General features: G+C 37.1%; 1 protein-coding gene across 8 annotated transcripts in view; it reads right to left on the bottom strand.

Annotated features, from left to right (window-relative positions):
* ABCB11 (ATP binding cassette subfamily B member 11) overlaps positions 1-27,637 on the bottom strand; it is a 134,075-nt gene that overhangs the window by 31,035 nt on the left and 75,403 nt on the right. For all 8 annotated transcript variants that reach the window (XM_066345347.1, XM_066345350.1, XM_066345351.1 and 5 more), the window contains 9 exons: positions 21,778-21,891; positions 19,630-19,740; positions 17,154-17,279; positions 15,361-15,564; positions 13,205-13,375; positions 12,555-12,759; positions 11,561-11,636; positions 7,110-7,212; positions 1,779-1,943 (listed from right to left, as the gene is read on the bottom strand). In XM_066345347.1, the coding sequence (XP_066201444.1) occupies positions 1,779-1,943; positions 7,110-7,212; positions 11,561-11,636; positions 12,555-12,759; positions 13,205-13,375; positions 15,361-15,564; positions 17,154-17,279; positions 19,630-19,740; positions 21,778-21,891 (1,275 nt within the window). The remainder of the gene's footprint in view (positions 1-1,778; positions 1,944-7,109; positions 7,213-11,560; positions 11,637-12,554; positions 12,760-13,204; positions 13,376-15,360; positions 15,565-17,153; positions 17,280-19,629; positions 19,741-21,777; positions 21,892-27,637) is intronic.

Raw genomic sequence — 27,637 nt, forward strand, 5'->3', positions numbered from 1 at the left:
CGGCAGTAGTTTGGCAACGCCTGAAAGGTCTAGTCTTCATGGATTGAGCCCCACCCCGGACATCTGCGTCACTGCTGAGTGCGGGGCATTTCCAGAACTCCTCGCTACTGGAATGTCAGCTTTGTGAGAGCAGACAGGGGCTGTGATTTTCTTGTTCACCCCTCTATTCCCAACACCAGCAACAGAGACTAGTAAACAATAAGCGATCAATAAATATTTGTTGAATGATGCGATAATGAATAGACTTTTTTGTTTAATGTCTGTCTTCCTCATTAACCTGAAACTGCTTTAAGGAAGACACCATGATTATACTCAGTTCCCAAGTTCCTAGCACCGTGTCTAGGAAAGGTAACAAATATCTGCTGAGGTGAACAAACATTTATGCTATATTTGGATATTGTACATACTAGACATTAAGGAATGTAAATTAATTATTTAAAAGATTTTTAGCATAAAGTTTTTACATAACCTGACATTCAATGTACCAGAGTTGAATGAAGGTCCTTGTGTTTCCAATTTCCTCTCTGAAGTGAACAATATTTCCTTACTTGCCACAAGGGGGCAGTGTGAAAATTGAAATCAAGGCTGGGCTCTCCCCTACACTATTGACTTTGTGAACAATCCAGGTTTTTCTGTACAACTCATGCCTGTGGCAAGATTTATTCGGGTCAGGAGTTCTACAGGAGAGACTACGAGAGAGAGAGGGGAAGTAGAGGGGGAAACTAAACCTTAGGACTCTCACTAAGCTCTGACAATGTGGTGTGCTGGCAAATCCTTGCAGCTTCTCAAGGGCTGGATTTTAGTCCTTGCCCCATCACCTAATGTTTGTGTTACCTTGAACAAGTTAATAAAGTTCTCTAGATTCTAGGTTTGCCTTCCTGAAGACCTCACAAAATGTGTGTGTGTGTGTGTGTGTTTGTGTGCATGAGCATGTGTGTGTGTGAATTTCAACTAAGAAAACTTGCTAGCGTTTTGATAAATAATTTTGCAATGATAAGGTTTCCTTAGAACCTGACTCCAGTCAGAGTGTCTGGATTTGAATCTTAGATTCACCACTTGCTATCCTAAGTTCTCTATGCATTGGTTTGCTTCTTTGTAAAATGGGAACAATAAGAATACCTACCGCCGATGGTCATTAGGACAATTTAATGAACGGTTACCTATAAAGTGCTTAAGCGGTGTCTAGTTAATGTTTGTAGTTTTTTTTTTTTTTTGATTATTATAGCAATGAAGTCAGATGGCGAATCGCAAAACTTCTAGGAAGTGAAAAACTGAAATAAATGTAATCTTTCCTATCCCTTGTTTTACTTTTCTTTTCCCATTTTCTCTCTACCTCCCAATTTCAATGATGCAATCAGCAGGAAAGCAGAGTATTGTACAACACATACTAACACCTGTGATCATGAGTAAAACTTTGTACCTAAGCTGATCAGCAGGATCAAAATACCTCTACAACCCTTTTGTAATCATTCAATAAACCTGCTTGCATTCTGATTTGGTTTGCATCTAGGTAAACTGCCCTCTTCAACACTAAATTTGCAGCCTTAGTGCAGTTTTTACAGACATGGTGACTATATGAGTGTCCTGCCAACCTGAGTGATAGTGCTTAACTTCACCTTCTTACCTCCTGTGTGATGGGATACCGGAGGCATTTTTATTTCTTTAGAGATGGAAATAAAACTAAATATATTCAAAAGCCAGTCTATAAAAAATGACCATCCCCACTGATAGAAGAACAAAAGACGAGGAGACTAAAGCTAATCCAGCTGTTTGCTTACCCCAAGAATCTGGCTGAATAAAAAGGCATAGAGGGGTGTGACTGCCCCATTGACAGCTGCACCCACAGACCCTACCACCATGTAGGGCCATTCTGGACCATTGAGTTTCAGAATCCTCCTAACTGGGGCGGGTTCAATTTCTTCTTCCGCAGCAATGTTCTTGTCCTTGAAGGGAGAGAGGGTTAGATTAATCACCCAAATGTACACACAGACATTTTTTCATACACTCTTTTTTTTTTTTTAAACAGCAGAAACCCTTTTTGGCGTTCTCATATGTAAGAGTCATGGTTAGACTGGTTACGAGTGACCTCAAAGATCTGTAAGATGTAGTGATTTGTCATTTTGTGAGGAATGGTCTTGAACTTCCTGAGACCATGCTACAACTGGAAGGGAGGGACCCAGAGGGACCACTCACCTGACAGTGAGCCTACAGTCCTCATTTCACAGTTGCACATGTATCAGCTCTCAGGGAGTAATAAATACGGTGGATCTTTGAGAAAATAAACCTCTGATTTTAAAAACATGTGTTATATTGGTATTTACATACTTGAGGACTTACTTGTGAAATTTTCAAGGTATGTCCTTCATATATGTCAAAGCTCCTAAGGGCAGGCCAGTGCACCTGAAGTTTGTGAAATTGTGTTAACAGTTTCAATTTACATGTTTTCTGTACGGTTTTCTTCAACTAGTGCTGCAAAGTTTCTTTAATTAGTGCTCCAAATTTATTTGAATTTCTAAATTTCACATTTTCTTCACAAGGAATAAAAATTATTTCACTATTTCCTTATTCTGAGCTCTTTATTTGCCCTTAAAGTGTCAGAGCTAGTACATTTGTATCTTCTTGATGGCAAATATTATATTCAGAACCTCATTTTTACCATCATTTTCCCCTTGTTTTGATATTGCTTGGTGCTTTGTCTTAGACCCATTTATTCAATAATTTTTTAATTTATTACCCACTTTATTTGAGAAAAAATTTTAGGTGGCTTATATAGATATGTAATAATTTTTAAACTTTTTTCTATTAAAATATATTAAAAATATCTATAGCAAATTGATTACAAAGCTGTTAACTAGTGTTTTCTTTACTTAACACATAGTAATTTATCCTTTTGGTAACTGAATGTCAGGAACACACAACAGCAAGGAGCCTCACATACTTTCCTTTTGCTTACAAAAATCAAAGGCCATATCACCAAGTCAGCTTAAATAAAAGCCTGCATTATGTCTGTGTCATTATAGAGCAAGCCAAATAGGATGAGGGAAGGCAGCGTGGCTGGAGATGGATGTGTTATTGCCTTAATTTCAAATTCTCTCTTGGCCTGACCTCAACATTTGCACTTGTCATTACTACTCACTCATGCAACAAATCCTTCTGTTCAATGATTTTATTTCTGACAGCTTACTAACTCTAGGAATCAATGCCAGAGAAGAAGAAAGGAGCCCAGGAAAGCTGAGTGGAATTGGCATAGGAAGAATGGGATTCTTGAATGAACACCACACAGCCAGTGATGGAATATATCACCAAGGACTTTAGCTCAGTTTTGGGTCTCAGTTACACAATCCTCAATATGAGAGAGTTAGATGAAGTTGTTTTGCGGAGACAATTCTCTATATGGGTTGCTCATGTTTCTGCATATTTTGGGGAAGAGAAGTATTAGCTGCCTTTGTGTCAGAGTATTTTTTCAAGGGTGTTTGTATAGCAAATAGCTTTGAAGGACACAGGTGGCGTATCCATCCCAAGAAATGGGCAGATGTGTTTATTGTCCATTATGAGTAAGGCTTCTCAAGCCTGGGATACCTCTCCTGTAACACCCTCCCTTCATTTACTGCTGTCATCTGTCCCTCTTTACATCAATTTATGTAAAGTGGGGATTGGCCTGGGGAACCAGTATGCTGTACTCTGGCTACTGCGGAGCAACCAAACGGTGCTGTGATTGGCCCATCATGAAAGCTGGAGCACCCACTAGTGGGTGGGAGGGACCAGGTTGACCAGCACTGCAAAAGTGGGCAGTTTTTATAAAAAGGTTCGCCATCATGGTTTTGGGCTTCATATTCTCACAGAGCCCCCCATATATCAATTTAATTCTTAGACAAAGCCCAAAGAACCAAGAGGAGTAGGGAGAAATTATTCCTCTCAAACAAGCTTGAATTGATTTCATATAAACAGTGGTGAGCAAAAGTAGATCTATAGTTGTGAGTATGCAAAACACAGTTTATTCTTGTATTGCTATTTATTCTTGTATTATTTACTATTATTATTAACCTACTTTTGCCCACTCTTGTATTCTACTTTGTCTTCTTGTTTTCCTGAAAGAGATCCTTAGATATTAGAATATCAGAGATTGAAACCTCTAGTCTGCAGATTTCCCCTAATCCTAAACTGAATTTTATCAGCATTATCACTAAGATCAGACCCCCATGTCTAGGAGCCAAAAGTACAGCTTGGAGTGTGAAGAGAAATGGGCTTTAGTCTCAGCTCTATTCCCTGCTAACTACAAGACCTTGAGTCAGACATAACACTTAGTATTTAGTAAAAACACAGACTTCTGCAACTTTCTAAGTTTTCAGCATTAAAACTCTAAGACCACAAGGAGGAGATAACCTCTTTATGTATTTAAAACCTTTTGCATTGTAACATAAGATAGAACATTTCCTAATAAACAGAAGGTAAGGTTAGAGCTTCTTCATCAAAACAAAAAAAGGGAGATTTTCACCAGTGTTTGGACTTGCAGAATTTAGTTAACTATATATTAAAATACTTTAAAATGTACTTGGGACTAGAATAACCTAAATATTTAAAATATATACTTTAAAATGTACTGAGATTACAAATTCCCTAAGTTAAAATCTATTAACCCTAATTCTACTGTTTTCTTCTTAAAAAATATTAATTATTTTCATCTAAAAGACCAACATAGCTATCATACAAGCAAGCAGTATTAATAGAAGCATCAGATCTTTAACTTCTGGAGCTTTAGCAAAATCACATTGGCTTCCCTGTCACTTTCTGCCTCCCTCTTCCTTCCTCTTCTGTAACTAGAGAGAGACTACAAAGTGGTTTTATTCAAAATTATACTGGTTAACATTTAATTGAGTTTAATTGCTCCATTCTAATTTACAATGGAGCATTTTTATCTCTCTAAAACTAATCTCTGTATTTGAGTTGTTTCCTTCTATGGAAATGCCTCCCTTCTGGATTTTCCCTCCTCATAAGAACGCCATGGGAATTTGACCTCCAGGGAATCTATTCTCTGCAGCTGGGCTGGCCCTCTCCCAGTTTCAACAAGAACAGCAAAACCAGATTTTCTTTTTCTTCTTCCTACCTCTCGCTTTTATTGTCAAATGTTGACCCAGAAACTAGAAAGAAACATAAAAGTATAAAAAATTGAATATAATTGGTGTTGCTATATTTGAAATTTCAGCATCATGTTTAGTTCTTTCTCCCTTGAAGCTCTATTTAACTCCTTACAGAATGTTCTCTGCAGTTATTAGTGGCAGCACCGTGAACATAGATGAAACACCTATTTCTAGAACTGGAAGAGGACTTGAGTAAGAAATCATGCTTCTAAGTGTTTTCTCTCACTGTGATTCACCCTGCTGCTCCCAAGGAAATGTGTTCATGTATAAAATTTACTTAACACACCCCATTAGATAGTGGGGTCTTTATTTATTTATTATCAGTACATTGAAACAAAAAGAGAACCTTAAGAATCCTTAATCATCAGATCACAAATAGTGCCTTACTTTCTTCCAAATGTGTCATTGTGAACCAATTTTTACAATTACTTCTAAAATAAATTCTCGTGTTGAATTTTGAAAGACAATTTGAAATTATGTCATTCATAATAAATATGCTTGTTATTAAAGCAGTGTCTGACATTCACTTTGATAAATATTGTGGTTTAAGCTTAATTTTATTGTAAAATTCAATTTTTCATACTAGTTTAAAAATCTTCTGATGTCCTACAAGATGCAGGGCACTGGGCAAGGTGCCCAGGTTGATACAAACACAAACAATATATTGCCACTAACTTTAAGAAGCTTATAACTTGGTATTATAACATGCCCTCCAGTAAAGTTCAATATGAAAATTGCCATGAAAAGAATCAAATGAAGACTAATGGGGGATAAAAATGAGAGTCTCAGGGTTGAAAAAATAAAGTGCAATAATTAAGAAAGGCTTTAAAGAGGAGGATGGTCACTTTATGTGACAGTGCCCACAACAGCGTCTGATGCATGCATCCTGATGAAGAACATTTTATACTGCTACATGTGTTGATTCCTCTCCTATCTCTTTCATGTTTGTATTGTTTTGCATTAACACGAACAGTAATAACTAGTTACCACAGATGGTAACTAGACCTATTGTAGGAATCATTTTGTAAGGTATGTAAATATTATATGAAATTATTATGATGTACATCTGAAACTAATAGGATGCTGTGTGTCAATTATATGTCAATTTTTTTTTTTTTTTTTTGTATTTTTTCTGAAGCTGGAAATGGGGAGAGACAGTCAGACAGACTCCCGCACGCGCCCGACTGGGATCCACCCGGCACGCCCACCAGGGGCGATGCTCTGCCCCCCAGGGGGCGTCGCTCTGCCGCGACCAGAGCCACTCTAGCGCCTGGGGCAGAGGCCAAGGAGCCATCCCCAGCGCCCGGGCCATCTTTTGCTCCAATGGAGCCTTGGCTGCGGGAGGGGAAGAGAGAGACAGAGAGGAAGGAGGGGGCGGAGGTGGAGAAGCAAATGGGCGCTTCTCCTGTGTGCCCTGGCCGGGAATCGAACCCGGGTCCCCCGCACGCCAGGCCGACACTCTACCGCTGAGCCAACCGGCCAGGGCCATTATATGTCAATTTTTAAAAGTTGTGATAACTTGTATTAAGCTAGTCTTATCAAATACCTTTGCCGATCAAATACTTTTTGCTGAGGTTATTACAATTTAAGAAAGATTTAAAAATCGGGGGAGGAAGTTTGTAGATATTCTTAAATTTTTTAAAGTATACTAAATAATGAAATACTCTGCTAAGTACATGTAATTTGCCTGTGATTGTTAGAATGGTACATTCAAGAACCATTAATTAACCCTAATAGTCCAGTTTTAGTGATGATGTATTCTTAAAAGTAATTATTTAATCTTTCTTTCTTCTTTAAAAATATCATGTAAAATTTAGATTTTCCATCAGGTCATGATGTATTCTCCCATTTAGTTTGATAGTGAAATATTACTAGATATAGGCCTTGAAAGTTCTTATTCTAGGTTGAAAGGCATACAATAATCCCCAGGAGAGACTTCTCCCATTCCCCCACGAGTGACTGGTGCCTGACCTTTCTGTCTTCTTCATGAGTAGGTTTATGATCTACAACAGCTAATGGAGGTTCATGTACCAAGTAAGAAAGCTGAGACTTGGAGCGTTGCCGGATAGAAGCTCTGTAAATAAACAAAAAAGATGAGTCTGTAGATTGTGGGCAGGTTGAAACAGAACTCAACTGGTATCCAAGTTTACAACACACATCAAATAAACAGAGATGTTTGCTAGGTCACATGGTAGCTAGATAAGCACTCTTTCCGGTTAGGCTTGACAGAATTATACTTAGGGCAGAATTAATCAGTGGGGTTGCTCTGGGCCCCAGGCTAAACCTTGACCCAGGAGAAAGAAAGAGAAAGGGGGCAAAGTTGTCCTACTAGTTTATTAGAAAAAGGTGTAAAACTCAAATCCATCCTGAACCCACATGGTTCTGCTAATTGCAATAATGACAATGACCCATTGCCTTTACTTCCCTTCTGGTTGTAAGTTACTGTTTTGATTTCTCTCTTTCTCTCTCACTTTCTCTTTCCAATCCCCTCCAACCTGATGTTTACTTTAATGTAATGCCATCTGGCCTGACCAGGCAGTGGCACAGTGTGTAGAGCGTTGGACCGGGATGCGGAAGACCCAGGTTCAAGACCCCGAGGTCGCCAGCTTGAGCGTGGGCTCATCTGGCTAAGCAAAAAGCTCACCAGCTTGGACCCAAGGTCGCTGGTTCAAGCAAGGGGTTACTCAGTCTGCTGAAGGCCCGCGATCAAGGCACATATGAGAAAGCAATCAATGAACAACTAAGGTGTTGCAATAAAAAATTGATGATTGATGCTTCTCATCTCTCTCCATTCCTGTCTGTCCTTATCTATTCCTCTCTCTGACTCTCTCTCTGTCCCTGTAAAAACAAACAAATGAACAAACAAAACCAAAAAATAAAAACAAACAAACAAAAACAAATAAAGTAATGCCATCTGTATTGAATTGAACTAGTAGGAGGAAATAGAACACCCAGAAAATATCTTATTGAAATATGATATAATTTAGCTTGATGTGTTCATTCATTTATTCAACAGAGGTTTATTGGGACCTACAATATGCAAACCAAATCCAGGTGCTGCGGGGGATACAAACTAATCAATCACAGACTTTTTCTTCAAGGAGCTTAAATCTTGCAGAAGAGCAATACATGTACACCCAATCCTGATATAAGGAAGAACATGCTAAGTGTTAAAAGGCAGGTTTGAATAAAGAGTATGGAAATTTAAAGGGAAAAGAAATATATTGTAGGAGTTACCATGGAAGTCTTGTTAGAAGAGGTGGCTAAGGTAGGACTGGGTTTTTGTAGGCTGGAAAGAAAAGCATTTCTGACTGAGGGAACAGTAAAAATGGTAGAATGAAGAAAGGAGAGAGCAGGAATACTCATTATGTATACTTAGTACAGGACAGATATAGAAAGTGATAGTTTCAGGTTGTTTTGCTGAGATCTCTGAGAATGAGACTCCTACTCTCCTCTAGGTTAAGCTTGAAAATATGTAGCATTGGGAGCTGTAAGCAATTACATTGAAACTCTTAAGGAAAGAAGCTTTCTGATAAATAAAGCCAATAGTGGTTGGGAAAAAGTAGAGTTGAGAAGAGGAGAGAGACTGGGACAAATCATGGAAGCCCAGCCTTGCATGAAGCCAAAGCATCTTCCTCAGACTACTTAGTTATGTCAACTGATTCTCTTCCTTGAAAGGTTAAACCAGGGTTATCAGGGTGGTGCCTGTCTATTACATATATGCTCATCTAGCTTTCTTGAGAAGGCAGTAACACATCAACTTAATTACTCTGATTTGTTTCCACATTCTGTTAATGGTACTGCCATCCTCTTAGTCATTCAGGTTCAACAAGGTGCATTTATCTCAAGCCTTCCCTCTTCCTTGCTTTTGCATATTCAAACTCTTGCCACACCTCATTAAGAACAGGCACAAAACCATTTCTCATTCCTACTGCCTGCTACCAAACTGGCTTCTTCTGGGACACCCGATTTCCCTCCCCCTGATATGAAGTTCTATAGCAATTGAGTCATTCTTTTGGCTTAGGTAATTAAGGTGGAGCTGTCTTCTCCAGAAGGTGTAAGGAAGAGGCATGTGTCACCTGAAGAGAGAAGAGTGCATAATAAGGCTGAAACTTAAGGTCATGGAGCTAAAATAAAACTCAAGAGTATTAGAAGCCACTGTAGGATATGTGGAGAGAAAAAGGCATGATAATATATGTATAGTTGCCTACCTCCCAATTCTTAGCATGGGAAGACCTATATCCTTGTTATTTCAGATTTATACTATTTTGATCTTATATTTCTTAAGTCTCTCACTGTCTTCCTATCCTCCAAACCATTCCACTTGTCTAGCATAGGCTGTCTTAATAAAGACAGATAGGCAAGTACCTTACCTGCCAGCCACTTCTCACTACTATCTACCATTCATATAAACACCAGAACTGTAATTTGATCACATCTCTTTCCAGAAACCTACAATATCTGCCACTTTCTTTCTCAGAAGCTGCTTTGCCACTTCTCATTATAAATAAAAACAGCTAAATCAGGGAATAAATGCTTGCTCTTTCTCAACATAATTGTTCAGGAAATTAATTACTATCATCTATTAAATTTTTCTTGAACCTAAATGATACAACTAAAGAAAGACTTAGCCTTCAGAAATACCACAGGCAAAGAAATAAGATACAAATTAATATTCCACTTAGTCATCTTTTATCAAAAAAAATCTGTCAGAATACACAATCAGATATTTTTTAACCATCCTTCTCATCAAACTTATAAATATTTCTCTTCAAGAGGTTAATAGCTACTTTATGTGTATAAATTGTATTTCTGAATTTCTCATTCTAGCCACCAAAAAGTAGAATCTGTGAGAAGAAATGGTCAAACGGGAAATTTTTGTATTAAAATAGTTACTGGTCTTAATAATAAATTGTAAGTAAACTACTTAGAACAGGTGGAATTTGGTTCATCTGGAAAGTTAAAAAAATATTTATTTTCCTGTCAACATGGTCATGAGATACATCTCCTCTTTGCAACCTTTAACCTAATATCAAAAGATATGCCTAGCCATTCTCTGTGCTTAAGAAGTTAGTTTATCTTTACATTATAATTCTAATGATCCTTATAATTTAATTTTTCTTCCAATCAGAAAAGCATAGTTAAATCTAATGTCAGATATCTATAAAACTACCTAGTAATTTTGGCACTTTTATAGCTTTTAATTCAAAGAGTAACTTGAAGCTATCATTTTATTATTTTCAAAATTCAGTAAATTCAATAAAGATATTTTATATTTTTCTGAATAGTTTTGTTCTCAAAAGAAAAATAAAAAATTCTAAGCATAAACTTAGTAAATTTTACATTCTAAGCATAAACTTTCCTTTGAATATTAAAAATAAATTTGTGTTTGAACTACTTGAAGTTGTTAACTGAATGTTTTGTTTCAAGCTCCTTAACCATTTTTCAATAAGTAATTAGCTAGCTATCTTGAATGAGCAAGACTTACAACTTTGCTCAGAGCACTGCCCTGAACTAAATGATCTAGAAATGTTAAGGAAATGCTGAAGAAGTATGCTGTCAACTAGAGTATTCTAACTTAAGAAAAAAATAAAAACTTTAAAAACATTTTCATGAATATAGACAATATTCTCAAGCAGAATTCTTCTTAATTCACAGCCTTCTACTATTAAAGGGACTATTTTATTAAAAATTTTAAACCAGGATGAAAGATTAAAATTTACAATCTTCTTAATAGCATACTCAAATATATATATGGTGAATAGTCATACAGTCATCTATAAAAAAATAAATAGTTAAATTTAAGAAAAGGAAATAGTTGATGTTTAAGAAAGTCCTCTTTAAACATTAGAAAATATATTGCTTATTTTATCTAATTAAAAGCATGATTTGACTTTATTATTCTAGAAGAAAAAATATTTGAATTCAATTGCAACTCAGTAGGTTAAAGAGTAGAGCTAAAGGAATGCATACTGCTCACAAAAATTAGGGGATGTTTTATCACTGCATATTCATTTTGAAATATCCCCTAATTTTTGTGAGCAGTATATTTGGCCTCCATGTAAGATGGTATTTTGTACCGCAGTGAGCTTTGGGGGGACAAGACTAAACACAGATTTCTTTTTAATTCCCTTTCTAAGTTCAATAAACAATGTTTTAAATACAGAGCATTTTTATCATGACCCTACCTACCCCAAATAAGATGAGAAGCTAAACAAAACAAAACAAACAAACAATGAATTAGAAGCAAGAATCTCAAGATAGCAAACAGGTATTCATTTGCATGTTCCTATTACACAGAACCTGGAGCTATATACTTAGGGCTCTCTCTAGGACTTGGAATATTGCGTAAGGATCCTAGCTGAAGGCTCCTAAGACTATTTGCCAATCTTAAAATCTGCCCCATGGCTTGTTTAACTTACCTTAAACTAGCCTGGTAGCTCCCTCTGCTAAAGGTCTGTTTGTTCTCAAGTAAAGCACCTTCAGTTTCATCTTTTCCTATTTTAACACAGCATGAGGGATTCTTTAGTATATGCTATAAGCAGAACCATGTCAAAATAAAATTATTTACTATGTTTGCCTAGCATATCATTACTATGTCTGATGCTAAAACATTCTATTAACTTTATTGCAATACGCAAAATAGCACTTGTCCAGCACATATTAACAAAAAATTGTCAAAATACTTAGCAAGATTGAATCTTTAAACTGTATATGTATATACATATGTATATGTATAGCCTATTTGTTGTCACTACAGAAATAAATATAATGTGAATCACAAAACATCTTAAGGGAAGCTCACTAGAAATAGGAAAAAAAATGATAGACTCACCAAAATTTTTAAATAAGTCATTTCATAATAAATCATACATTAAATGTATAGTTATACAGTTATAAGCAGTAGCAGACTATACAGTTATACCCAGTGGAGTTCAAAGTTGATATGTGATATGGTAGAAAAAGGGTGGAGTAGTTGATTAATATAGGTTGGCATAAGCCGCCAAATTTGAAAAAAAGAAAGTGCACTAGGGCCTGAAGGATCTATTTACATTAGTGGAAATAAGCACAAAACAGTTCAATTACTGATGAATTCACTCAGTCATTAAGAATAGAGCTCTTACTGTGGGCAGAACACTATAGGAAGCCTCTCTTATTTGCAAAGTGTGGGAGGATGAGGGAAGAGGGTGGAGTTGAAAGTTCTTCCACAGGAGACCCGGGTTTTGGCTTTATGATTTGATCAACTAACTGAACCTCCTGAACTCCTGTTCTTTTCTTTCCCATTTATATAATGACTCCAAGGGGTTTTGAGAGAACAGATAAGACAGTGTATAATAAAATGCATAAGAGCATGTAAAGCATTACTTACGTTAACTATTTAACATAATGAATAAGCATAATGAAAAAGACACTTGCCCTTTATGTCCTCCTCTTCATTAAGGGCTCGATCTCCTTGACTTTGCAAAGTCACTAGAGTGAAATAAACTCCTTTTCTTTCCAACAGTTCTTCATGTGTGCCTCTCTCCACTGCTGAACCATGTTCAAAACCAATAATGACACCTGCGGCTCTAACCGTTGATAGGCGATGAGCAACTGAAATGATTGTATGTCCATGCTGAATCTGCAACAATGTACAGTGTACTGTTACATAAGACTGAAAGGCAGAGCTGACACTGACCTCCGGATCATCTTAGAATCTACAAGTAAGTCAGGGGCTTGGTCCCTGGAAAAATCCTTAAATAACCTGTATAGACATTAGAAATGACCAGTGCACTTTCTCACATTGTTGGTCCAGTTGCTGCTACTAATCAAAAGCTAAAAGCAAATTAAAAAATAAATAAATAGAAAAATTTAAAACTCATATTTTAAAGTTAGACTAAATCATAACTGTTTTTCTGTTCAACTGTGAGGACCATTGTAGTGAGCCAATATTGTCTGTTTGTAAACAGTCAGACTGGATACACCGACTCATGTAGCACTTCTCTCTCTCTCTTCTCAAAAAGCAGCCTTTCCTACAGCACCACAAACATTTCCTCATGTAAAATTAACTCAGACTTTCAACAAACCTTACTCAATGCCTCTTGTACCATGGCTTCACTCTCATTGTCCAGTGCCGAGGTGGCCATGTCCAAAAGCAGGATCTTGGGATTTCGGACAAGGGCTCTAGCAATGGCTACTCTTTGTTTCTGGCCACCACTCATCTGGCCTCCTCCTTCTCCAACAAGAGTGTCAAATTGCTAGGAAGAAAATGAAGAGGAGGAATTTGATGACTCCTGACAGTAATCTATCATGAGGTCCTTTCTAGCTTCCTCCTAAAGCATGAATTTTCATAGGCCCAACTTTTACTGAAGTAATCTTTCCTGAAACAAGTTATTGTCTCATCGATATTTGTAGATAAGATAAATAAATTGATTTCTTCTTTTCTTTCCAAGCTTACTAGTTGTATAAATGTTTATATTTAGCTCAACTTCAAATAAAATGTTTTCACCAAACTAAAAGTTGATCAGGGTCCTAAACATCCATTTCAGAGGATTAAAGTACTTATCAAATATTGTCTCTTTTTTAGCTAGACAACACAGAAAAGTACAATGCTAAAGCTATTTTATATTGTGAATAAAAAACCAAACTACCTTTATAACAATTACTGTTGACAGCAAATATTTCCTGAGTATCTTGCATGTTTAGTATTATATCAGAACCTCAAAATGAAGTATTGATGTCATTCTTATCTTGCATATTATTGGCCAACATGAATTGAGCACCTACCATATAAAAAGAATGCATAGAGCTGAGCTATACACATATCATCTCATTAGTCCTCACAAATGCCTCACGAGGTATGTCCTGCTATTCTCCTCAACTGGTGGGTAAGGACATACTGGGTAAAGTAACTTTCCCAAGTTTATAAAGCTTGCAAATGAGAAGCTGGGATTTCTATGGAGGCAGTCTGATGCTAAAGCTTTATATTCTTTAACCACTAGACTATATTATACTCAAGGCTGTAATCCTATTCACACAGGAAATTTAGAAGATTGAAAAGAATGTGTTTTAGAGCACAGACTCTAGAGCCAGACCACCTGGGTGTAAACCTTGTCTTTCCTGCCTTGAGCAAGTTATTTGATCTCTCAGAACCTCAGTTCTCTATTTGTAGTTGGAAAGGTGCCTGAAAGGATGGTTGTGAGGGCTAAATAAATTACTAGATGTAAAGATCTTATTAGAACAATGCCTGGTTTGTAGTAAGCTCTATATATGTTTTTGCTGGGGACCAAAATATAAACAGGGTATTTTTGCAATCTGGATATCTTGGGGACAGAGGTGCTGGGCCTAACCCCCCACCTCACCTGCTTAATTAACAAGAAACTATACCTGATTCTCTTGTCCCACCCATGTTCTCCGGAAGAGACTGGAAGCTAGTTTCTTATTGGTGTAAAGTTAGATTTGAATGGTATGGTGGGGGTTGTCTTTGAGTTGTCTTGGAAACAATTGAATTGCTAATGGCCACGTTCTTTCCCTGAATAAAGACAGGTGTGCTTTTTGGAGCAGCCATGTTAAGTCTGAGGAACAGTAGAGACTGTTCTCCGTGCCATCCTCCCGAACCCATCTGTATGTATTTATCTTTAAGTCTCTGTCTATCATTTATTCAATTTCATACCTTTTCCCATTCGAGACCCCGTAATAGACTTGTTGCAGCTCAACCATGACACGTTTTAACTAGTAATAACTCTTTTTCAACTTAGCAAACCATTAGCCACAAAACCCATATAATAATAAAGAATTGGTTTTGTTGTCATTGTTGCTTAAAATGAAGATAGGTGAGGAGTTTTTGAATATATTGGATAGAGTACTTAGGACACGAATCAGCTGCCTAGGCACAAGAAGATTAAATGACAATAGGAAACATCAAAGGAGCATTGTGCAAGTTATTGCCGCATAACAAATGTTATCATCTGCTTAGACAAATACTTAATAGATAGAATAAGGAAATTGTATTTTTGTCAAAGAGGGCTTTTAAAAAGAAGTTCCCCCATCTGGTAGACTTTTAGTAGATCAATAACATGATTTCAAACAAAGGGGAAAACTCATGGTACGTTTCCAGCTACGAAACTAAAACATGACATTAAGAATTTAATGATTTAGGATTCAAATAAAAAGACATGCATACTGTGGAACTTTTTTCCTCCTACAACTTAAGGGTTTCTCTCTGTAATGAGTCTAGGGGTACCTGTGGCAGCTCCATGATGAAGTTGTAGGCATTGGCTTCCTTGGCAGCTCGGACTATATCTTCCCTCGTTGCTTCTTCTCTGCCATAGCGGATGTTCTCGGCAATGGTGGTGGAGAACAGAACTGGCTCTTGCTCCACAATCCCAATCTGAGCTCTAAGCCACTGAATGTTCAGAGAGCGAATGTCATGGCCATCCAAAGTCACCTAGAGAACATGAGTGAGCACAAATCACATCTCTTGGAATGCTTCAGGGTGCTGAATCATAATACTATGTTATACTTAACACATGTGGAGAAAAAAATAGAGAAAAAGATTGCAATGGAAACAATCTCTCTTACAAGGTGGTTGTCTATTTAAGAGTGACAATATATAACTGAAATAAAAAATAGCTTTAGGACAACTCACTGTAAAATACAAATAATGTAAAGTTCACTTAATTAAACATGCTTGGCAAATGTTTTAATTACTCAATAAAGAGTAGAGTCAGTTATTCACCGTACTTTGAATATTTTTATTACGTTTTGACTTGTGGTCTAAAATGCACTTCAAAGGATACAGTAAAAAATAAACAATGATTCCTATCTTATATATGTATTTTACAGAAAATCTTACTTTCTGGCTAGATGTACCAAGTAGCACTTTTCTGTTAAACAGCAATTGAAACAGTAAGTAAAATGAGAAAATTAAAATTACAATTAACAAAAATACAAAAATTTTACATCAAGAAACTATAATTTTTATATATTCAGAGTGTAGTTATGCTGGTATGTAGCAAAGAATATCCAATCAGAGAATGAAATGTCTGTGACAGAGAAAACTTCTGGATTGCTTACCATGTTAGTGTAACTAACATGCACTATAGAGAACTCATTGCATTGAAGCATTTAATATGTACTCAAATGAGTCTGTCTCAAAGCATCAAGGAGATGTTGACAATAATGATTCTGAGAGTGAAAAGCCTTTGGAAGCTGGCAGACCTGGGTTCAAATCAAGGGTAAGTCTCAATCTCTTAGACTCCATTTCCTCTTAAAATCATATATAATCACTTTTATAAAGTACTTAAATTATATATAATATGTGGTAAATAAAGGGAAATTATTAATATGTATATTTTTTTCTTAGTTTCAGTCTATGTTTATAATCAAATAAACACAGGGGGGAAAAAAGACTTAGTAGTCTGTGAAATTATAGAATTTTTTAAAAACCTAACTTCTCAGAGGAGTAATCAAGAGCTATTCACTATAGGCCTGACCTGTGGTGGCGTAGTGGATAAAGCATTGACCTGGAATTCTGAAGTCACCAGTTTGAAACTCCGGGCTTGCCTGGTCATGGCACATATGGGAGTTGATGCTTTCTGCTCCTCCCCCCTTCTCTGTCTCTCTCTCTCTGTCTCTCTTTCTACCCTCTCTAAAATGAATAAATAAAATCTTTAAAGAAAAACAAAAGCTGTTCACTGTTAATTCTGGCCTATAAGCATTTGAAGAATTGAGGGGAACAATAGTAATTTTGTTATAATACAAAGAAATAAATGAAAACCTTGGTTCACTGAAGAGTTAACAATACCATCGTGAATGTATCTGCACAGTCATTTCTATCACTCAGTGAAGGGACTGGTTATTCAGTGAGCACGGTCATTCAGGGAAGTAGTATAGCCAATGTGGTCAGCATCATTAAGTCAACCACACATGTGTCAGATGGTCTCACTGTATGTTAGTTCTTTGTGTTGTTTGATTAAGTTATCACCATTTGCACTCTCCCATCCCCTTATTAAGAAGCTTCTGGAAGACACACACCATGCCTTTACTGGGGTCATAGAATCGCTGAATGAGCTGCAGGGCTGTGCTCTTCCCAGACCCACTGGATCCGACCATAGCCGTCATTTCCCCTGATTTAATGACCATGCTGAGGTTATTTAAAATCTGCAGAGATGAGAAAAGAACAATGTTCAGGTTGCCAGCAATTAGGCTACAAGTTAGGATGCTTTGTGATGACATTGCTTTTGTTTACTTATGCCCTGTAACAGGGGTCGGGAAGCTTTTTGGCTGAGAGAGCCATGAACGCCACATATTTTAAAATGTAATTCCATGAGAGCCATACAATGAACCCTGTACATTATGCATTATCCAATAAAAATTTGGTGTTGTCCCAGAGGACAGCTGTGATTGGCTCCATCTACCCGCCACCATGAACATGAATGGTAGGAAATGAATGGATTCGAATACATGAGAATGTTTTATATTTTTGACATTATTTTTTTATTAAAGATTTGTCTCTGAGCCAGATGCAGCCATCAAAAGAGCCACATCTGGCTCGTGAGCCATAGGTTCCCGACCCCTGCCCTATAAGCAATATCCATTGATGCCTGTGAATAAGCAGCAACTTAATAAACGGTGCCTAGGACAAGGTTTTAGCATTTAGCACATTATTTATCTGATAGCTGTGGCCAAAAAATAAAATGATGTGTGGTAATACTTGAAGTTAAAGTAAATTAACCATGCTCACTTTTAAATATTCCAGAATTTAAAATATTTCTGATATGAGAGGATACCACAATAAGACTGTCCCAAGTAGTTAAGGAAAGAAAGCCATTAAATCAGAAATAGAATACTAATCTACTGATCACATATTAACAATAAACCAGTTTGCACAGGTTAAGCTGTTATATACTTGTATTGTGTGTGAATGTGCTATTTGAATGAATAACTTTAACAAATATTTGTGTTGTTTGCTAGGTACAAAGCTTTGTTCAAGGTAGAGATTAAATACTGGTTAATCTAGAAAGAGAAGAACAAAAAGCTAATTCATACCCATCTGTTGAATATTTTTACCAATCGGTGGTGATTTTTGTACTTATTTTATAGAGGTGTTTTGGGGTCCCCTGTGTGACAAAATCTCATGTGTCTTTCATTTCCACTAGAGGGTCAGGCTTACAAATTCTCTCTTACTGGACTGTAATCTTCCCCCAGGGCAGGCAGTCAATATGCTTCTTCCTCTTCATATTTTCTTTCTTCTTTTATTACTATAGTCCCATTACACTGGGACACCCAGCAAAACTAAGTGCATACTCATTGTATGAATGAAGAGTATTTACAGGTATAAGTAAGAAGATTTTATTAAACAAACTGCTGGTATTGGGACTAGAAGATGAAACAGAAATAAAATAATTGTATTTCAATTCAACTGGTATTTGTTGAACAGCTATTATGAGCTGGTTCTGAAAAATATTATAAAGGAACTTTTAGCCATCCATTCAAAGATCTTCACTGAGTAAACACTGTCTTGTGATTTATATTTCACAAAGTACTTTTACATATGTTATGATAGTTAATGTTTACATGCATATGTAATATATAACATTAATCAAAAATATACTTCACAAATATAATTATTATATATGTACTTATGCTTTATTTATACATATGATGTGTGGGTGTGTGTGTATATATATATATAACTTTCTTACATGCACTATATATATATAGGTATATATATATATAATTTTTTTTTTACTTGCAGTATAGTTATATGGTATCAAAATTAAGTTGCAGGGAATTTAGTTCTATGGGGATAACAAAAATATTATAAAAATAGAGTGGCTAGAGATACTCTTAAAAACAAGGAATAAGTCTCACTTCAAAGTCAATTCATTCAGGGAGAAGAGATTCTAATTTTCTTGCAGAGTAAATTGCCATTAAAGGTACTGGCTCAGTAGGTAGAGGAAAACTAAATTTTCTTCACCATGGTGAGGTGAGCAGATCACAAGATTACCTTTGCACCAAGGACTGATCTAGTGGCTCTTGTGAAATTAGAGATAAGAAGTAACAAACTTTGAAGACAGCAGTTTTCCTTTGCCACTTTATACCCTGCCCCCCCCCAAGTGTCCTGCCCCCTGCAGTCTCTAAGGAGGTGGTTTGACACAGCTGTACTTCTTAATTGTTCTGATTGCCTTGCTGTTTATTGAGCTTGTAGTTACAATGACAGGACCTGACACACTCATTTCAACAAAGCATGATACAGTTGACTTCACCAGAATGTGCTGCCAGACCATGTCCTTACCAGAGGGATTGGCACATTATTGTTATAACAAAGGAATGTGGTTTGGTGACTGAGAAGTGACACGAGACCCAAGGACACTTCCAGAGAAACATGTCTCAGTTCCATGTTCCTGGAAGTTGAGTCATGCTTCAGTAAGACACGCAATCTGTGGCTCTGGAAATGAATCATCAAAGAAGAAAATGCTGTTGTTCTTGAGGGAAGATTAGCACTTACCTTCACCTCTGGTCTGGAAGGATAGTGGAAGGTCACATTATGAAATTCAATTTCACCTTTAATTCGATCCAACTTGTAACCATCTTCTGACATGCAATCAATAACAGGTGTCTGGAGTAGAATATAAAAGGGATATATCAACAACTCGTATTAATGCATTTACTGTCCATCTCAGTTTGAATTTACTTATAAAACAGAATAGCAACCAGGTAAAACACTGCAGAGATATGCTAAAGATAAGTAGCTTCCACATTAAATCATTATAAATAATAGTAATAATGCTCACTATAATTTATTGATATGATATACTATATTATTATATATTAACAGTTTTATGTTGTTACATATATATTAATATATGTTATGTTATATTATGCAATATAAATAACTAATATATTATTAATATAACATGATACCAATTTAAAAAGATATATATCACATTAATTTAATTTAATTATTTCTTGATGTATTACAGTAACATTATTATATAATGATATAATAATAAAAAACATAGTACTGATCTGTAATTAATATATTAATATTAATACATTAAATTACTATGTATTATTTTATTATTAGGATACCATAGAAGACAATGTGCAAAGTGTTTTAGTGTGCTGTTTTTATTTATGTGATTGTCACTATAACTGAACAAAACAGATGATACGCCCATTTTTTTTACTTGAGGAAGTTGAGGAAACTCAGAGTGGTATCTTGTTTAAGGCCATACAACTAGTCAACTGAGCAGGGGTCTAATATTTGAATATCTATTATAAATGATGATTAAAACTAACTGAATGTCCTCAGGTGGTATCTTCAAACACTATCAACTTTCAATCGATGTGTTAAATTTCACCTGTTATTGTTGGTTATGAGCCAAATTTAGAACTTAACCATTCCAGTTAATCAGACAAGAATGAAGGTCATCTCTTGCTATGGGAACACTCCCAGGTCAGTTTTCTTCCCTCTTCCACACTGGTGGGAGACCTTCATGATCATATCTCTATTTGGGGCTATAGTATAACCTACTTTCTTCTTGGATCTCTAGTAAAGATACTAAAATAATTTTTAAATGCTTTAATGTTTTGAAATAGTTTCAGGGGCCTTTTAGGCTCAACATTTTACTTGAGCATATATAAATAAAAACCCACGAATGAGGTCTAATTTGGATGCTCAACAGGCCTATGCAGTTTTCAGCAATCTCTTTATATCCCAATACATAAAACCTCAAAATATAAAACGAATGAAGTGATGAGAAATTTTCTCAGGCAGGTTATATATCTCATAAATAGTTATGATTCAGGGAATCCACAAAGTTCCTCTGGACTTACAGGGCTTCTGAATTTCAGCCAAGGGCATTTTTTCAGAGAGAAGGAACAACATATTGTCATCTTCCCCCTCTTTTTTTAGACTTTGACTTCCTAGCTTGATCTCCAATAATTTAATAGATTAACCAGAAAAATCTTAGCCACAATGCCAGGGTCCTTTTCCAGCTTGTACAGGCTTTCTGTCACATTTAGAAGATAATCCAATCTTATGTATTTGGCTTTAAAGTCCTGCGTAATCTGTCTCCTTTTCATCCCTCTAGTCTCTGTCCCTTGCTCACTCTATTACATCACACTGACCTTGGTTTAGTTCCTTGCATTCCCCAAGCCTTTTTCCAAACTGGAGGCCTTTCTTCCAAGAATACCCTGCCTGCTCTTACCTCCCATGCACCATGCCTACTCCACCCCCAGTCTCCCTTTGCACAGCCAACTCTCCTTTGGTTCTCAGCTTAAATACTACCTTCTTAGAGATGCTGCCATCACCACCACTCAGTTTAAACGCTCCTTCCCACCCCCAATTGCTATCATTGACCTATCTTATTTCCTTCAGTATACTGCTTAACATTATCTTATCTTTGAATGTGCTTGCTTCTTTATTGCCTGTTTCCCAGTTATATGAAAGTGGGGTGCTTATTGGTTCTGTTTCACTCTTGCATTCCCAATTCAGAATAGGGCCTGCTTGATGACAGCACTGATGAAGTATTGCTGAATTAAGGGCATTGTACTAGTTCTCCCTAGTTTTTAACACTGAGGCTAAATTCCTCTGTTCATTCCTCTTCCCACCCCAACCTATGAATGGCCTTTACTTTTGGCTTTTACATACCTGGTCTATTGTCTCAAAAATGCTGGTAGCTGCTGCACGTCCTGCTGCGAAGGCTTCCAAACAAGAAGATGCATTGCCAAGATTTAAAGCTCCCACTATGACACTGAGGAAAATCTGAAACGAGAAGAGGGAAACATAGTTTTATGTGTTTTGGGGTTATCCATATGAACTCAGAGATTTCAATCAACACAAAGTTTATTAGAATAGTGATACAATCATGTGATTCTTTATATAAATAGCCTTACAATGGTTTTTTTCTGGTTGAAGTTTCCCTGAGACAATAAAGACACTGTGATTAGTTTGACTGCCCTAGCGATTGGTCTAATCAAAATAGACCTACTACTACTGCTATATTACTGCTACTAGTATACTAGTTATTAAGAATGCTACTGCTACTAGCAATAATAACAGTAATAATAATATATGCTTCTGAGTGCTTTACCTGTATTACTTCATTTTTTCCTTACAAAAAAAATGTATGGAAACAGAGTTATATGGAGGTTACCTAACAACTTACGTAACAACATATTAAGTGGTAGAGCAGTATGTGAACCCAGATTCAAGAATGACATTCTGTGTAGTTCCCAGGTTCATCTGCTGGAGATTATAAGCAGGTGGAGTCCAGATTCCTGTGCAGAGCTGAGGAAGCTGTCCTTGAATCACCAACCCAGCTATCTTATTAGGTTAGCTGCAGTTTATCTGATCATGACCAAATGCTCCTATCAAATAGCACTCTTTGTTTTCATCAGTGCTATTTATAAAGGAAAAGGCAATAAGGCAATTCCTCACATTGGTTTCTAGGAGGAGCATAGGATTCCTTCTCTCCACCCTTTCAACCAAAGAATGATTAATTGTCAAATGGCTCACATGGAGGATGACTCAATGGCCACAATCTATCCATGACTACAGTTATTCGCTGAGCTAAAAGTTGACTTCTGCATGAATGTAGTCTTTTTCAGGTACTCAAATGATTCTAGTCTGTGGTGATTCCCATGAGCTGGATTCTTCCCAAAGTTCCTCTCCACTCTCTTCGTTCCTTATGGCTGAACCACGGGTTTCTCAGAGCCTCCCAACCATCTCCCTTCCTCTCCAGTATCCTCTCCATTCCACCTATCAGGATTATGCGGGCTAGAATCCTCTGACTTCTCTCTGAATTTTCCACTCTATGGATGGGAACAAAAAATCATCTTTTCATTTGTTCTTTTTGTTTCTTTTCCTTAATTATAGCAGGTAGTTCTTCCTATGGACAGATTACTTAATCTTGCGAGCCCCAATTTCTTTAACTGTAGCACAGGGATAATCAGAGTATATACCTCATAAGATGGTTATGAGTGTTAAATGTGATAATGCATGTAAAGGTGATTAATCCAGTTTAGCCACATAAATAATAGTAATGACGATGATGAAAGAAGCAAGATTACACATTTAGGAAGTGATGAGGTGAACAGACAAAAGAGTAATTGTGGTATAATTTGGGTTAAAACCACCTTGATCCAAGGTCTTCCTACATGAGCAAAGGAAGTCTTCCACATTACCTAGAGCAGGGGTCAGTAAACATTTTCTATAAACAGCCAGATAGTAAATAATTTATTTTTTTATTGGGGTAACATTGGTTAATAAAATTATTCAGGTTTTAGGTATACACTTCTGTAATACATCATCTATCTATTGCATTGTATGTTCACTACCCCAAATTAAGTCTTGAGAAAAAGAACAAAGTTGGAGGTATTAATTACACTACTTGATATCTAACTATACTATAAGGCCATAGTAATCAAACCAGAATAGCACATTTTTTAAAACTTTTTAGGTCACATGGGCACTGAAGCAAATACTCAACTCTGCTATCTAGTACAAAAGCAGCCATAGACAATATTAAACAAATGGCTATGGCTGTATTCCAGTAAAACTTTATTTACAAAAATAGGCAGCAAGCTGGCCAAATCCTTGCTCAGCCATGTTTTGCAAGCACTACCTGAAGCAAGGATCACTCTCAGGGTTCTTAGTAGAAGAGTGAATGAGACAGGATAGGGGCACACTCCTAATACCTCATAATATGTAGCTAGCACACATCCCAACAGACCATCATTTCTCACTGCAAATATCACTCTTTAGCCCTGTGGACTATCTGTGGGTGTGCTGTACTGGTAAAAAAAAAAGGGGGGTGGTGGTGTCTGTGGTCCCTTGGAAGACAGATCCAGAAGCAGGAAGACAGTGGGTAATGGGTCAGGCTCCAGAGTCACAGACACTTGAATTCAAACCCCACTCCATTCCAGTTAGCACATATTTCTTAACCTCATGGCTCCACTTCATTTTTAAGTGGTAATATAATGACATCAATTACAGAATCGATTTGTATTGCATACAGTAATTTTATTGAACACCTCACTCAGTACTTCACATCTTTTATACAATGAATAATGTTATTCCTTATTCCTGCTGTTATTTTTTATTGTTGAGTCCTGAGACTTAAGAGAGGCATGAAAGAACAGCCTTCTGCACCACTCAGTTCCTTTTCATCTTTCTCCTAACAGATCACAGAGTATGATTTTTGTCTGGGAATAAGTGGTACTAAAAACAGTCATTTATGTGAATTCCTTACCATTTATGCCCAATTACCATGCAGCCAGAAGTGATTATGTGCATCACAGAATATGTTAGATTAACCTAATTGTTAATTAGTTTAGTGGATTAAAACACTCAACTTATGTGTATTCAGAAATATGGTTTGCTGCTCAGAAGTACAGCCAAAAAGGTACATGTATATATGAGTGAATGAGAGAGAGGGAAGGGGAAACAGTTGGGGGGAGGGGAAAGAGAGAGAAAACAATCAATAATTATAACTATTAAAGAATCTCTCCCACTTTCTCAAAGAAAAATCTCTTTAGGTGTAAGAAGCTTGCAGGAAGAGGCAAGGAGTAAAAGGTCAGTTTATAATTGATTATTAATATAAGGATTATAGTCAATAATATTGCAATGACTATGTACGGTGCCAGGTGGGCACTGAAAATATTAGGGGGAGCACTTTGTAAAGTTTACGATTGTTTGACTACTATGCTGTATACTTGTTCACTTATACAAAATAATATTGGATGCATACAAAAAATTGAAAAATAAAACTTTTTAGAACTTAAAAATGTGATTGATGAATAAAATGTTAGAGACATATAGTATGCCATGTGTGCACATAAGAAGTATTTATGAAATACTGATTAAGAGAATGAATTATTTACAGAATGTATAAGAGTAGCCCACAATCCAACTGGCAGAAAATTTGAAGGTGAGAACTGTTAAATTTGTTAAACAAGGAGATCATTGTACTGAACTGGCTTTAATGCCTTAGTACACTACATAAGCAAACCAAAACCTAAGTCTGAAATGTCTTAAGGTTAAGAACTCAGCCCTGGCCAGGTAGCTCAGTTGGTTAGAACATCATCATCATACGTCAAGTGTGCAGGTTCGATCCCTGGTCAAGGTACATACAAAAATCAACCAATAAATGCATAAATAACACTGGAGAACAATTTTTTAAAATTATCTGTTGCATGAGGTTTTAGAACTGTTTCTATATCTATATCTGCATCGCTGATTCCAAATCTGAAATCTGCTTTTTGGTGCATGCTCTAGTTTTTATGCAATTAATTTCTTTTTTTTTCTTTTTTTGTATTTTCTGAAGCTGGAAACGGGGAGAGACAGTCAGACAGACTCCCGCATGCGCCCGACCGGGATCCACCCGGCACGTCCAACAGGGGCGACGCTCTGCCCACCAGGGGGCGATGCTCTGCCCCTCGGGGGCGTTGCTCTGTTGCATCCAGAGCCACTCTAGTGCCTGGGGCAGAGGCCAAGGAGCCATCCCCAGTACCTGGGCCATCTTTGCTCCGATGGAGCCTCGCTGCGGGAGGGGAAGAGAGAGACAGAGAGGAAGGAGAGGGGGAGGGGTGGAGAAGCAGATGGGCACCTCTCCTGTGTGCCCTGGCTGGGAATCGAACCCGGGACTTCTGCACGCCAGGTCGACACTCTACCACTGAGCAACCAGCCAGGGCCTGCAATTAATTTCTTTTTGTTACAGTTAATGAAAACACCCTCTTATTTTATTTTAAGATTGAATCATGGCTTCTTCAAGTAGGCGTAAATGTAAGAATAGTCCTGACACCTTCTGTTATACAATATATATGGCTGTTACACACTTCAATGCCAAAGGCCCAATATTTCATCATTTGTGACACGTGCATATATTGCCTATTTCAAGTTCCCCTTGGCGATCAAGACAAGAATTGGGCTCCTCATATTGTGTGTTATAATTGTGAGGAAATGCTTCATGACTGGACAAAAGGAAAACACAAAGGGATGCCTTTTGGTATTCCCATGGTTTGGTGTGAACCTAAACACCACAGCAGTGACTGTTATTTCTGACTGATCCATACAAAAAGCATCGGCAAGAAAAAACAGCATATGATCGCATATCCTAATATTTCTTCAGCAATACGACCTATCCCACCCTCTGAGACACTCCCGGTTCCAGTTTTCAATGGTTTTATTTCTTCTAAGGATGAAGAAAGTGAACATGGTGATCAAGTGTATTTTGATAAGATGCATGAGGAAATGGTTGTAAAATATGAAAAGTCTTCTTCTGATACCAAGCAGTCATTAACCCCTCAGCAGTTTAGCCAACCAGAATTGAATGACTTAGTAAGAGATTTGGGCCTATCAAAGAAAACAGCTGTGTTATTAGCCTCCAAGCTTGAAGAAAAGAATGTATGCCTGACCAGGCGGTGGCGCAGTGGATAGAGCATCGGACTGGGATGCGGAAGGACCCAGGTTCGAGACCCGAGGTTGCCAGCTTGAGCGCAGGCTCATCTGGCTTGATCAAAAAAAAAAAAAAAAAGCTCACCAGCTTGGACCCAAGGTCGCTGGCTTCAGCAAGGGGTTACTCGGTCTGCTGAAGGCCCGCGGTCAAGGCACATATGAGAAAGCAATCAATGAACAACTAAGAAGTCGCAACGCGCAACGAAAAGCTAATGATTGATGCTTCTCATCTTTCTCCATTCCTGTCTGTCTGTCCCTGTCTATCTCTGCCTCTGTAAAAAAAAAAAAAAAGAAAAGAATGTATTTCACTGGTCAGCTAAAGTATCCCATTTCAGGAAGTGTGAACAAATTTTTGTGGACTTTTTTTCTGAAGACAAACACTTTGTTTACTGTCATGATATCAGCAGTCTTCTTAGCCAGCTAAGTGTTACCACTTACAGTCCAACAGAATGGCGGCTATTGCTTGACAGCTCTAAACAGAGTCTGAAATGTGTTCTCCTACACAACGGTAATGTTTATGCAGCAGTTCCAATTAGTTATTCAACTCATCTGCAAGAAGATTATAATGACATAAAAATTGTCCTTGACTTTCTGAAGTACGAGGAGCATAACTGGATCATTTGTATGGATCTTAAAATGGTAAATTTTCTGCTAGGACAACAGGGAGGTTTCACGAAGTATCCTTGCTTTCTTTGTTTGTGGGATAGCCGAGCTCGGGAGAAACACTGGACACAGAAGGAGTGGCCGAAACGTGAAGCTCTGGAAGTAGGGATGCAAAATATTGTGAATGAACCTGTAGTTAATCGAGACAGGATCATTTTTCCCCCACTTCACATCAAACTTGGCTTAATGAAGCAGTTTGTTCAGGCTTTGAACAGAGAAAGTGAATGCTTTCAACATATTATTTCTGCTTTTCCTGCCTTGTTTTTCGAGAAGATTAAAGTAGGTGTATTTGATGGACCTCAAATTTGAACCCTCATACATGACGAAGAATTTGCCAGGAAGATGAATAAAGAGGAGAAAACAGCACGGCAGTCTTTTGTGGCAGTTACAA

This window comes from Saccopteryx leptura, chromosome 7 (genome assembly GCF_036850995.1).
Source record: "Saccopteryx leptura isolate mSacLep1 chromosome 7, mSacLep1_pri_phased_curated, whole genome shotgun sequence".
NCBI lineage: Eukaryota > Metazoa > Chordata > Mammalia > Chiroptera > Emballonuridae > Saccopteryx > Saccopteryx leptura.